Source organism: Daucus carota, chromosome 4, assembly GCF_001625215.2.
Source record: "Daucus carota subsp. sativus chromosome 4, DH1 v3.0, whole genome shotgun sequence".
Taxonomy (NCBI): domain Eukaryota; kingdom Viridiplantae; phylum Streptophyta; class Magnoliopsida; order Apiales; family Apiaceae; genus Daucus; species Daucus carota.
Genome location: NC_030384.2, coordinates 26,627,135 through 26,642,498, shown reverse-complemented (window position 1 = coordinate 26,642,498; position 15,364 = coordinate 26,627,135). Strand labels below are relative to the sequence as shown.

Here is a 15,364-nt window from a genome sequence, read left to right as displayed (position 1 = left end):
CTTCAATTTTGAGTATCCTTGAGAGAATATGTGTGTAGTGGGGATTGCGGATTTTATCATCCCATTAACACAATAAGGATGCATCAAATTTGACAACCATAAGCCTTCACAGAAGTTATGGAAAATGCCCCGTGCCTCGCACGGGTTGAAGTCATAATTATTTTATGCAAGACATATTAATATACTGTACAATACATGTTACTAAATTACTGTAGTTTGTCTATTTAGTTGTAAGGTCCCGTAATGAGACTTAAAGTTGATGTCGTTTATTGATCAGAATTTAATTTATAAATATGTTTATATTATCTAATTCCGAAGCTGGTTAATTCATAGTTTTTTCCCAAAACATCTACACTATCAAGATAAACTGAATAAACAAATTCGATTAAATATTTGAAACGAAAGATAGGAAAACTTGGCCATTTCACAGGCTCCCAATAGTAAATGGTTGACTTGACAGGAAAAGTATATAACAGATACTCCCTCTGTCCCATTTAATTCTATACGTTTCTTTTTCACTGCTCGACACGCATTTCAATGCTCTTATAAAACATAGTTCTATAACTTATTTTTAAAATTTTCTTTTCCTGAATAAAAATATAACATTCAAACTTTTATACAGAAAAGAAAAATCTTAAAAATAAGTTATAGAACTATACTTTACGGGAGCATTAAAGTCCGTGCCGCGTCCCGGTCCCCCAATGTATATAATTCAGGGGGACGGAGGGAGTAATATTATGGTTCAGTTGATTTTATACATTAACAAACTATATAAGGATACATTTGTAACATTAGGTAGAACTTAAGTTTATACTGCTTCTATTTTTGCTTTAAAATGGCAATAACACAAGATGAAAGTGTATGGTTATTTTTATATTTCTCTTCCATAAAGCTATCCAAACTAATTTTTCTTTCATTAGTTACAAGTTAAAAGGATCAAAGGCAGAGTGCAAATGAACCTGATACAAAACAGGAGGAAAATAAATTAAAAACAATAGATACCTTTCCAGCTAAAACTTAGGAGAACATAAATTAGCTTACTGCAAACGCTCGAGACATGTTTAGATTATGAAAGTACTGATCTATTAAGTTCACGTAACAGAGCATATACAAGCTGAAACTTTCAATTAGGGGGCGGCAAAATCAGAGTAAACATAATTTGAAAGGAAAGACATCTCGACATAACAGATGAGTGGTACAGATAAGTATACAAAGTGAGAGTACCAGTTCCTGGAATTAACTGATAAATTCTAGGCTAACATCAAAAAACCAGGTAACCCTTGAATGTACAAATGCTCTTGTTTCTATACCACTTCTACATGGTGCATATATACAAATTAGTTGTAGCTGCAATACTTTCTTAGGCAGAATTCTAAACGATACAAAAGAAAGTGTAATTTACACCTCTATGGACAACTAGTACACAAACACAAGAGAGACGGAATCATTGGACAGTTGATAACATAGATTTATCAGGACTTATGGAAACTTATTATAAGCTCTCCTCATCTGATGTTTCAACTAATAACAAGGAAAAAACAACCTTAATGAGACTGAGCTGAGGCTTGGGTTACCTGCACTTGGTTTGTCTTCTAACTAATTAAAATCAGAAAGTTGGTCTCTTTAAGAGAGCTTGCTCATTTAACGTGATATAACTGAAAAACAAATTCATTTATAAGGTAATATAACTACAGCAAGACATCAAAGATTACACAAGAAAAGCATACCTACTATCACTAACTGATGAAAGTCGGAACAGAGTTAGACATGATGATGCACCCTGAATCGATATTCATATCAAAATAAAACCCTAAATCACCTGGAAAAGAACCCAAATCAGCAATATATATCTAAAACTATAGGATGATACCCCAAACCTAAATAGAAAGACAATCATAATTGAAACCCTAATCAACAAACAAAGTCTTAATTGAAACACCCATTTTGATTTACTAACAAATAATAATCGATTGGGGGAAGAAAATTGATTTGGGGAACAATATCAACTATAAAGTTCAGTTATTACCTTTGATCTTGAATATTGTCCTAGCAATTGAGCGATTTTTTGCGCTTGAATCTTGGAGCTCGAGAGTTTTTCTAGCCTGAATCGTCCAACTCGAATCTCCCCTTTCTAGCCTGAGTGATGGTCGTTTTGAGCTTCAATCTTCAAACAATAATGTATCCAGTAATAATATTAGTAACGGTTTTTCTATGGTGTGCCCATGGGCACACATTAAGCACCAAAATTTATGAAATTGGAGGGTTTCTATTGGCTTACCTTCTCTAATAATGGTGGACCCCCCTGCAGTTACAACAACCACACCAATCAAAACCCTCCATTTTTATTAATGTTAGTGCTTAGCATGTGCCCATGAGCACACACTAGCCAAACCGTATTAGTAATAATAATGTATCTGTGTTGACCGGGTGGAAAGCCGGCATAAACTAAAAAATAAAAGGAGCCCGCTTACTTCTAGAGCCCGGGAAATTTTTGGGCCCAAAATTTTGAACCTTATTGCAACGGTCATAGAAATTCATTGCAATTGGTAATGATTTTGTAGAAAATTACGCTCATTTGTAACATTTCTTAAAAATATTGCAATAGCTATAAGTCTGTTTAAATTTGTTAAGAAACAGCAACGATTTATGAGCAAAATTTAGACTTGGCGTTGCTATAGCCCTTTTATGGTGTAGTGTATCCTTAATCAATGTGTGTATTTTTTTCAAGTTAATAATTTATTTCATTAGTTATAATTTTATATTTAATTAAGTATATATGTATCTCTCTTCAGGATTATGTATGTGTACATTTATGAAGAAGGGTGAATATCCAAGATACGTGTAATTTTTGTCACTATTAACATTTTTATTGGCATATTTATCATTCACACGAATATATATGATGATTTTATATTTATTTGATGTAAATATATTTCTTATAAACTAAATAATGTTTTTACAAATATATATTATCCATGCCATATTGTAGATGTCTAGTGATTATAGTTGAATCAAGCGAAGAGATATGGTAGGACATGTGAATATTATGAAGGTATCAATTTTTTTTTTAACATTTGCACAAAGAATTGCTATCAAGCAAATGGTGAAATTAGTTGTTCATATAAAACATGTAAAAATATACACTTCAAGAGTATTAAAGATGTCGAGTTTGACTTGTTTGTCCCCATTTTTTCGAGAGTTACATTGTATGACATTTTCACAGTGTAGCAGTTGGGTCACAATCTTCGCCTTTGATTTTGTTTTTATTTGAAAATAAATATATAAATTAATAAACATTTGACGAACTATCGGTCTAAAATAAAAAAATTATTAAGATCGGGATCTACACATGAATTCGTGATAATAATATTATTTTTAAACAAAATTATAGTGGACAGATAAAATATGTCAAAAATACTTATTTGTGACGGATTTAGAGTTTAAAATCCATTAAAAAACAGAATGTGTTGTAGTGCAACATATGTCCATAACTATAGTCCAAATCTGTCAAAAATAAAAATGATAGTGCAACATGTGTCTAGAATATCGGAAATGCCGGATACAAATACAAATATCTCATAATAAACATGCATATATGATTTCGTGCTTTGGGCAATTTCATCCACAATGGTTATTTTGGTCATATAGTTCTGGACAACTGATATTATGCAGCCTTTAATTCCTCCAGTTTTTATACCTACAAATAAAATTCTTATTTACACAAATATAAAATAATAATTTTATAACCTAAAAAATACAATTTTTATGTATTCAATTGGGATTTTAAATTATGCTACAGAATCTGGTGGTATTCAATTGAGATTTTAAATTATGCTTTAAAATATGATGGTATTCAATTGAGATTTTAAATTATGCTTTAAAATTTGATGGTATTCAATTGAGATTGTTTCAAATCCATTACAATCTGATGGTATTCAAATGATGATGGATTTTTTTGGATTTCATAAAAATGATGGATTTTGTGACATTCTTCAGTGTATTTTAAGTTTTTTGAAATCCGACCAAAATTAATGAGATTTCGAAGCATTGTGTTTACGGGGTATATTCGATTGGGATTTTAATGGATTGTTTTTAGTCTATTGATTTTAATGGATTGTATGTGATTTTGATTTTGTGCGGATTCTTGATAAAATGCCGCAGAGTTGATAGGATTTAAGCACAATGCTTCAAAATCCCATTAATTTTGGTGGGATTTCAAAAAACTTAAAATACACTGAAGAATGCCACAAAATCCATCATTTTATGAAATGCAAAAAATCCATCGGCATATGAATACCATCATATTTTCATGGATTTTAAACAATCCCAATTGAATACCTTCGGATTTTAAAACATAATTTAAAATCCCAATTGAATAGCACCAGATTTTGTAGTATAATTTAAAATCATAATTGCTTTAAAAAAAAATTAAATCATAATTGAATACCAATCAAATACCCTCGGATTTCATGAATGCAAAAAAATACTTTAAAATCTCAATCCAATACACACATCTAAATCCTGTCAACTCTGCGACATTTTATCAGATTTCCGCACAAAATCAAAATCACATGCAATACATTAAAATCCATTGACTAAAACACTTTATTAAAATCCCAATCGAATACGCCTTCAATTCTCTCAAACTTGATACAAAAGAGGCTGAAACCTCACATTCACGTTTATTTTACCATCAAGAACCCTAATTGCTTAAAGAATGGGAAACCCTAAATCAATCTTGGATGCAAAGGACGTGAAAAACCCTAGGGTTTTCTTCGATATAGAGATCGACGGTGTGCATGCAGGCCGTATAGTAATCGAACTTTTCGCCGACATCAGTCCCAAAGCCGTGGAGAAGTTTTGGGCACTCTATGACGGTCAGAACGGTGGGCCATGGGCTCGCTACACTGATTATTCCAGTACTATTCGAGACGTATATTTTTTCGAAGCCGGACCAAATTTTTACCTAAGACTGTCAAAGACATGGGGGGTTGTGTCTGGAAAAGTTTTGGATGGAGTTGATGTAGTGAAGGCTCTTGAGAGTGTTAGAGTGATTTACAGGTATGGCCGCAAAGGCATGGTACTAAGGACCACGATTGAGCCTGTAATTAGGGTTACGTGTGGGCAGCTTAGTGATCAGTCATTGAAATATCATAATTTGAAGAATTATGGACCTAGATATCACAATTTGATCAAAGGGTCTAATGTGCCTCATGAATATGTGTACCGATCAGGTCAGGGGAAGGATCATAAGCGTCGCTCTGTGTTTGGATTGTCTTGTCGTTATTCTTCTCTTGGTGTGGTGGATCTGTTGAATAGGATGTTGGAGTCCAAGGCCTTCATGGCTTTTATCTTTGGAGGGGAAAACTGAAACAAACGGTTTGTGATAAGGTCTGTTCTCTTGATTAAAAATAAAAAGAAATTCTGAAGGATTGGTTTTTTTATTGAGTAATGCTACGTACCTCAACTAGCTCCGTAAATGAGCAGATTGCAATAATGCTTTGTTGATGGTTTTAATACTGTATTGTAGCTCCAGTCTAGAGCGTAAATCTATCTGTTCTAGCTGGGAATATTTCCCTTGTTTTCGATTCATGTTTTCTTTCATGTCTTATAGTATTTATTTGCAGTTCAAAAAGTATAAAATATATTTAACCACAAGTGCCATGGAGTAGTTATCTGTGTCTAGTTACACTAGTGTGCGCAATGTAATGTTTTGTTGGCCAATATGGATTCAACTTGAGAAGTGAACTGGATCTATGAATGAAGTTATTTCACATTATGAACCAGTTATTTCATTTCGCTATGAACGAAGTTGTATACTAACTTGGCTCTAGTTTGGCACAAACCAATATATATTGTGAAAATCAAATTTACTTAATAATACTAGGAGGAGTTGCAGAGTTTCTTAATTTTGCGGCTGTGTCCAAAATCTTACATGACAGTAAGTAGCAGCTGGAAGTCATTGCAGAAAGGATCCAGTTTAATTCACACCCTTGGCAGACGCGGATCCAGGGCAAGAGGGGGGCCTTCAAGTGTAGAACAATTACATGTTTTTCTTATAATTTTTAAACATAAATTCATAAAATTATCTTTAAATACTATCATAAAAGGACACCTGAATCATACAGAGAGAGCATACTAATATAGTTCAGAATCAAGTTTTAACAAGGGGGCTCAAATTTGGAAGGGGGCTGAATCGCGACCTATCTCAAATTATAAGATTAATAAAAATATTATAGAAGTCGGGGGTGCTCAAGCACCCTGAGCACCCTTCAAGATCCGTCACTGCTGACCCTCAATCCCTGTACATATAGTCAAGGTAGACTGTAGACATGGATACGGGATAGCATCCCTTTGATTTTTAAATTGAAATCTGCATTCTGGATTTTTTAAATCAAAATCTGCATTCCTTGGATTTTGTTGAATAGGCAACGCAGCTGATTAGAAGAAGTTGCCATGGTGTCCTGGTCAATATGGAAGTCCAGAAATGATATGATGTAGACAAATAAGTCACGATTGACTGCTGATGTAGTTTCTTAGGTGCGTCTGGTTCTTGATCAATGGAAACACACTTATTCTCGAAGATTTGAGCCACTTCTAGTTCCCGATGGGGCTAATCAAAGTGGTACTGAGCGCTGGACTAAACCTTCAACTAATATGATTAAGATAAATTTTGATGGAACTGTATTTGCAGAAGAAAATGCATATGGAGCCGGTCTTCTAGCTCGGGATCATAATGATCATGTGATCGAAGCTTTCGCTGGGTATACTCTGGGAAGGATTATTCCAGAAATTACAGAGGCTATAAGCATCAAAGAGCCTCTATGTATGTTGGATTAAGAGGACGAAATGGCATTATGCTTTTGTCGAAATGAACTATTTGTTAGCTGCCAGGCGCTGCAAAGTTCATTTATACGCCTTTTTGGTTTGCTAGTTCTGATTGTGAGAAGCACATTGGCAGATTGTCTCGCCTAAGCCTCATGTCTATGTTTATCAGCATTAATGAAATATTTCCTGAGAAAATAAACACAATGGAGAGTGAGCAACTTATTAAAGAATAAGATACGAAAATATTATAGCAAAGTATTTTGTAAACATATATAGTACTACATTTCTCAATGCATTAGGAATACCTCTTTGTTTCTCTTGAGTGTCGATAAATGCCTTGTCTGTATTCGTATCTACAGGTTAAGATGGCGCGAGTCCGTTATTAATTAGCTTAGATGCAAACTCATCTAGAAATTTCAGGCAAAGAATTGACTGCATAGTTATGTCTCTCCCAGTTCATAAGTTATCCAATCATAGCGTTCTTCAGGATCATTATAATGAACTCAATCTTCTTTGCTAAGGTGTCCAGTAAGTGTGGTGCCTTGAAACAACTATACCGAGCAATATCAAATGACTTTACAGCTTCAGCGAGCTTTTCAATTGAGTGACTGATTTGAGTAATATTATCTAGTTGATAAGCATTAGTCTCCAAATTTGTTTTGTCCTCAGATCATTTCTGCCAGTTCTCTCAGGGGCCCGAGGAACTTCTAAATTAATGGGCAGTGTTGAACGATCTTGTTTCCGTTAACATTGCATTATTATAATCACGAGCTGAATTGTCTAGTGAAGGCTGGACCATTACCTTCTTCCTCTTCATATGCTCTTGCATTCGTATCCCCTGTTGAGTGCCTTCTAATAGCACCATTTCCCACTGCAACTGCAGAGTTAAATCCCATTAAACTAGAATAGTCACTGTACCTTGCTTTGAACCATTTAAACGGCTCTGATATTGGGCATGAATTATTCGGCATCCAAGTTTTTTATTCAAAAACTGGAACTATCTTTTTCTCAACGGTGATCTTGGTGAATAAACCAATAATTGCAATCGCGCCAACCTCTATTTGCAGCATCGAACGTTAGTTTCAGTAACTCATGCCCGGCCCAGAGGGAGGGCATCCAGGTCGACCGCTCAGGGCCCAAAAAATTTAGGGGCCCAAAAATTATATAATTCATGTATTTTTACTAGTATACATGAGTTTTTTTTTGTTTTTTTTTTTTTTGAAAATGAGAATAAATCTCAACGAGCATCGGCAATTCACAGTGATAATTCTTTCATTCAAGAAAGCTTATTATCTAACCGTCGGACATGCAAGATGACCGGGGAAATTTAGACAATAAAATTTTAATGTCCGAAAAGAAAACCGGTCTTCTTCCAAGAATCCTCAAAATAAAACAAGAGAAACAAGAAGAATATAAGTCGATATATTTAACAGATTACATCAAAATATTCCCACAATCATGATAACTCATGATTGAGACAATTAAGCTCTTAATTAAGGCATAATAATAAAATATTAATATCCTTAATTAAGACACAATTAACGCCCTTAAATAAGGCCCAATTAACGCCCTCAATAAAAAGGCACAATTTACGCACTCAATAATTGAGGCAAAATTTACACCCTCAATAAAGAGACACAATTAACCAGGCACAATTACCGCCCTCAATTAAGGCACAATTAGCGCGCTTTCCTTTTTGAAACCGGATCCGATCCTTTTTGAAACCGGAAGTATACATGAGTTTAGTAGGAGGAAAAACTTAAACTTTCTATTAGTTTAACCTCGTGTGTGCATTGTGCCTATCCTACCCACGTGATGCGTCTCTACCTAAAGTAATAATACTGTCGATTGATCTACTGATTGCTCCACATACACTCATGAATATCATCAAGCATCTGTTTAAATTTTTTGTATTTGTACATCCAATACATATACTAACTCGATGAAGTTGTTTTTTGTAGTTTGTTTTTATTTAAATTATAGTTAAAAATTGGGTGTTTCTTAAGTCATTTTCTTATTAAAGTAAACTAACATTTGAGTTTGTATTGCGACAAGTTATATTTTATGAAATTTAGCGGAATAAAAAAAATTAGAGCTCATTTTCTCTTTTCACCCTTGGGCCCTCAAAAGGTATGGAACGGCCCTGTTTTCTCCACTTCTATTTTAAGCAACAGTCTCTTGATACGTATCTCCCGGAACAAGTTTTCTACATTATGCATAGATGGAGAGTGTGTTAAGAAATAATAGCAGAAAGGAAAGGCAATGTTCATGTATAAAAGCAAAAGGTTGCACATGAGTTCATAAAGGGAAACAGCAGAATTAGACACGATCGGGGTAAAGAGCATATGCAAAATCTTCCTGGAGAAGGCATATTTTAAAAATGTCAGCTTCATATCAACTGGATTTTATATCAAAAGGGCTACTCATTCTGTCCAAAAATCTCACCCAGACCACCCATTAAAAAATCATATCATTTAAACCACTAAATTGAGTATATATATCATTCCGTTTGATGACGTCATGGTAATTGACGGAGAACGTTAGATTTTTAAACTTTATGTCCCTATTCAAACTTGAGGGGTCGAATTTATGATCTCTCAAATTCATTTTATCCCTAATGAATAGTTTAATTAAGGCATTTTATTCTACTTACACATTTTTATTAGGTGGGCCTAATTAATCAATTTAATTTATCTTTTTTTTCTGGACGCCATGTCAGATGCATGCCATAAGCAACGTTAATAAACACATCAATTTTGAATTGGGACAGAAAGTTTAAAAACTTAACATTTTCTGTCAATTACCATAAAATCATCAAACAGAATGATATATATACTCAATTTAGTGATCTAAATGATATGGTTTTTTAATGAGTGGTCTAGGTGAGATTTTTGGGTAAAACGAGTAGCCCTTTTGATATAAAACCACATATCAATTTATAACACAACCCATTGTGACTTCTAAGAGCATCTCGAGCAGCTTAGCTATATGATGTCCTAAACTATTAAAATAAGGAATATGACATAAAACACAACTCCAGCAGAGTCTTAACGATTTCTTAAAAAGTTAGGATGCCCACTTCATTCCTCATTTTGAAGGATTGTGGAACCATTCCTCGACCATTCCTCATACTATTTTAGAAATAAAATATTCACTTCTCTACTTTTTCCTACCTTTTTCCCACCCTTTCCCTCCTTTCTCTCTCCTACTTCCAATTTGAATATACTCCCTCTGTCCCATTTTAACTGATGTTTGACTTTTTAACACGTATATTGAGGTGTAAAAAAACAATATATATACTCAATAAAAAATTTCAATTCTTAATATCAAATAAAAGTTTAGATTCTAAACTTTTATTTGATATAAATTTTATAAAAAATAATTATGTTTAGAAGTGATTTTTTTAACACCTTAAAATACGTGTAAAAAAGTCAAAAGCAGTTAAAATGGGACGGAGGGAGTAATGTTATAATGATAATAGGGAATACAAATAGAGAATGTTGTTGGAGTACCCATTCAATAAAATGTAGTAATCCTTAAAAAATACATATTTTATTATATATTTAGAGAACATGTTAGGACTCTGCTGGAGATGCTCTAAAAGCATCACGTCATGGCTTTTACTGGTTGGAAAGGCTCTAAATTAGGAATCGACTTGACCTGATGCCGTGCCAAACCAGCCCTGCTCATATTTCTGCATCCTCTGTCATTTTGATTAGGTTTGTTTTAATAGATCTACATCATCAAAACTTTTGATTTATTTTCTTCTTCGATTCAAGCGGAGCTTATCGGATTCAAGAGTTAATGATCTATCTTGTGGTGTCGACAATCAGATCCTAGTTTTTTATTTTCATTTTTTTCAGTTTGTTATTATTTCGATTTTCGATTTTCGATTTGTATTTTCAGGTTGTTTTTTCTCCGTGGTGAGAGCTTTGTTTTTTATTCTTAATTGTAAGCGGGGGTCTTGGTTTTGGTGATGGAAGTTAGTATGGAATCGTAAATCTGGTCGATAACTCAAACGATAACTCCGTCCGAGCATGACAAAGAAGGTATCAGTAATTCAAAAAGAATGCATGAAGCGAGTGCTTATATTTGTATATACATTATTTTCAAAATATCGTTTAACTGTTTTTCTATTATGAGAAAAGACGATTACAATTTACTGTTTGTTCGACTTGATCATTGATGTAGATATTGATGTAGATGTCGTATTTTTGTCGTATTTATTATGACACTAGTTGAGAGAAGCCGCGCGTTGCGGCTGCCTATAAAAATTATATTAATGATTCAAAATTAATATTTGTAGAATAAAATAAATTTGCGGCGGCCTATAAAAATTATATTAATGATTCAAAATTAATATTTGTAGAATAAAATAAATTTTATATTATAAACATCTTGATACAATACCAATATTAATATTTAAAATTTTAAAATTGGACATTAATTCATGAACGAAAAAATGATAATAAATTTCTACATTAATTAACGATTTAAAGCACGACGAATCTTAATTTTATTTGTGTTTTTTTTTCTTTGAAAAGTAATCATGTTCTTGACTAACATTGTTATTAACTTTTCCAAACACTACTTCTTAGACATATACACCACTCCCTGCATATAAAAAGCATACGGCTCTTTAACAAAACTGATTAATGACATCTAGCCATATACATCGATCACCCAAAAAACAGACAGTAAACTTGCAAACAACAACAAATACGTCAGATGAACAAAACAAATATTATAAAGGAATAGCCAACAAACATATATCACTAACAGTTAATTTATTGACTGTTTTGATCCATCAATATCATGTCCAGAGTATATTCTTCTCCCGTGTTTGGATTTATCAACTCTCACATCCGACAAACTCTTACTCTTGTCAATCAATCATCTCTATCGCCATTCGAAACATCTATCATAGTGTAACTCATTATTGCATTAGATGGAGAAGATAAATAGGCAAAGAAAAATTGTTTATAAAGCGTATTCGCCCCCTCACCGTATGTGTAGAACGATAGTTTCCCAGGATAAAACGGGTTACGATATCTGTATCAGATTAAAAAACTTGCAAGCTACTATATTACATAAATAATCTTTTTTGATATTTTTCATCCAGAAAATTAGACAAATAGAATGAAGCTATTTGAGAGGCGCACATACACGCCCCTCGCTTCTCCTTTGTACAAGTATATTGATTAACAACTGATCATAATAATTAACTTTAGCATATCCCTTTTAGGCGTCGTTTGGTTGGCGGAGCGGTTTCAGGTTGGAATTAAAAATCCGGTTAAGGTGGTATGAGGTTAAAGTATCATTTTTGATATCATGTGTTTGGTTGAGTGTTGGAATGAATATATTTAATTTAAACTAATATCATGTTATTCATTAAATTAAATTATTTTATTAAATAAAAAATTATAAATTTTTTTATTATTAATAATACTCCCTTCGTCCCAATTCTTTTGTCTTGTTTGACTTTTTGTGGTCGGATTGACTAAATTTTAACTGAAATTTACATATATTAAGTGATTAAAAAAATACAAAAAATATATCACTAAAATCTATCTTTGTTCTATTTTAAGATGAATTTTGTGATATTTAAAAATCATGTGAGAATAATTAGTTATTATCAGTCAAAATTTGGTCAATTTGACCACAAAAAATCAAATAAGACAAAAGAAGTGGGACGGAGGGAGTAACATTTATTTGTACATTTAAATATTTTTTGTTATTATTAATGTTTTTCGGAAAAAAAAAAAGAAAATTTAAAATGATACTCATACCCACCTTTTAGAGTTTCAAAAATTCATAATGTGGGGGTTTGAAATATGGGTATGTATGAATTGACTAATTTCATACCCGTGCTTGATTCCTCGTGTCATACAACAAAACGACCGCTTACATGTATCTTGTTTCTCTCCAAATTAAAGTTTTCAAACGCTTACCACTTAACTTCTTAGACAGATATTTTTTTTTTAATATTTAAGATAAGAGGGTGTGTTAGGAGAGTCGACCGTTCCATCTTTATCGTCGCTTCCATCTTTTTCTCCACCCCTTCTACCCATCTCTATTCTTATGTTCTTTCATCCCATCTCAATCTCTAGCCGCCCCTTCTTCATCTACACAACACCTCTTCTCTTCTTTTTAATTTTTTGTCTACAATTCTCTTTGTTTGCTTTATCAATAAAATTGAGTTTTGTTCGACAAAATTCTGAAAACTCATTTGGATATTTTCGTTGTCTTCTATATGAGTTATTATATGTGTGTTTGAGTGTCCCGCTTTGTACGATGTGTCTCACTCTATGTATTGAAAATGAATTTTACGGTGTATTGGGAGATCCGGAGATTTCGGAATAACAACATTTTCGGCAGGTTTATAGCTAGTGTCTAGCAGGTATATAGCTGGGGTCCGTTGAGACAGTAGTAAAAATCGCATGTGCTCACTTCTCACAAAATATATTTTGTTCATAATATGAGACCTCTCAACTCAGTTTTTACAACTGAGTCTTCTCAACATTGCACTATCCATGAAATTAATGTGGGGGTTAATTGTGAAACTACTGTTTTCGATAGAGATGCAGGTTGGATTACTCAAGAAACCATCATCTTTATTTTTAATTTTCAGACTACTTGTATTCAGTTAGTTAAGCAATCTGGAAATAAAACGGCTAATTATATAGCTCGTTTATTTGTTTTCAACCTGGTTGCATGATGAGTTGGGGGTTTGTCCCAATTGAGTCTCTTTCGTATTAATGAAATCCGCTCTAAATTTTGACAAATAAAAAATAAAAAAAATTCTTAGGCAGATAAGCACTCTTTCATCAATCAGTATCTTTAAAACTTATTTTATTCCTTTTTTAATAATTATAATTTGTTTTATTTCACATTTTCCCGCAATCAAAAGATTCTAAACAGCAAAGTCCAACTACAAAATCATAAAATTGGGAATTATTTGACAAATCTGTATTATTAATATATCTCGATTGTGTGCACGATGTCTACATGATATTTTATAATTTTATAATAAACAAAAATATTAAAGAATTAATTCCTCAAATCCTTTCATTTACTTAGTCATTTAATAAAATTATTTGAAAATTTGTAGAACATCAAAAATCCGGATTATTGATAGAAAATATAATAACTATATGTACGTATGTATGAAATAAATTTACCACAATTTCTTTTTAAGATGTGTGTGAAGTGAGTGGACATCTACAAGCGTATGAACGTGCGATGCAAGATTTTGTAAATAAACGCCTAAGTAATTATAAGATTGGATCAGCCAATTTTAGCAAAAAAAACAAATAAGTTGAATAAGAGAAATTGATGGGCTAAGTATCATTAAGCTCCATCTAGAACTAAACAAATGAGCCCTTAGTCATGCTAAGTCTTGAATTATACAAACATATATATATATATATATATATATATATATATATATATATATATATATATATATATATATATATATATATATATATATATATATATATAGAGTTAAGTTCCATGTAGTCCACATATTTAGTGTAGTACCGTAGACCACGTATGTTCTGCAACTATGAAATGACATAAAAACATTGCAAAATGTATGAAACTTGTTATTTTGTGAAATACATTCTATAAATATCACTATTTCATAAAAAATATTGAAAATCATTTATGTTTGACAAATAAAACACATATGTTCTGTAACATGTAAATATGTTCTGCAAACTTAACATGTTTTGCAGAATAATGTGTTTTTCACTATTTAATTTGTAGTAGGATGTTTAGGATTGTCAAAAATTTTAACAAAATAATGATGTTTATAGAACATGATTTGCAAAATAACACATTTTGCAATGTTTTTATGTCATTCTATTGTTGCAGAACATACGTGGTCTACGGTACTACAGTAAATATGTGGACTACATAGAACTTTGTTCTATATATATATATATATATATATATATATATATATGTGTTTGTATATAAATACGGTGAAATTTGTTAAATTTTTTATTGATGTAAATATGCATGTTAAATACAAGTCATGTTAAGTCTTGACTTATAAATAAGATATTAATATTAATATCATGAAATTCATTAAATCATTATATAAATATTAATTAAAATATAAAAATATATTTTCAAAATCCGTACATGACTCGAAAGCTAGTCATGAATAAAGTAAGAAAACAATGAGTTTGGGGTAGAAAAGAAATGCAAAATCATAAATGACTTTACAAAAGTAACTTTTTTTCCTAAATTTGTTAGAGATGACACAGACACAACTGTAACGACTTGCCAAAAACAAGAAGATTGTTGAAGATGGTGGGGCTTAAGTTATCCCCATTCACATGTTGTTCTGCAATCTTTACTTGTATGATTGCCCCCAGCCAGCCATGATTCAACCCTACCCTCAACCAATTAATACTCTCCCTCATTTAACTGTTGCTTCTGTCCTACCCCATTTTCTTTCACATTCTCAGCTTTTTTTGCAAGAAACTCCCTGTTACTTCCCATCATTTTTTTCAGACTTAAATCA

The 15,364-nt window shown here is 32.3% G+C and overlaps 1 protein-coding gene and 1 long non-coding RNA gene across 2 annotated transcripts; one reads left to right on the top strand and one right to left on the bottom strand.

Moving 5' to 3' along the window:
* Positions 1 to 974: 974 nt before the first annotated feature.
* Positions 975 to 2,189, bottom strand: LOC135152366 (uncharacterized). Its single transcript, XR_010291447.1, has 3 exons — positions 2,027 to 2,189; positions 1,728 to 1,819; positions 975 to 1,655 (listed from the first exon to the last, which is right to left on the bottom strand). It is a non-coding gene; the product is annotated as an uncharacterized LOC135152366 (long non-coding RNA).
* Positions 2,190 to 4,717: 2,528 nt separating this feature from the next.
* On the top strand, positions 4,718 to 5,371 carry LOC108217102 (peptidyl-prolyl cis-trans isomerase). Its single transcript, XM_017389952.1, has one exon. The coding sequence runs from the start codon at positions 4,718 to 4,720 to the stop codon at positions 5,369 to 5,371; it is 654 nt and encodes a 217-aa protein (XP_017245441.1).
* Positions 5,372 to 15,364: the final 9,993 nt, after the last annotated feature.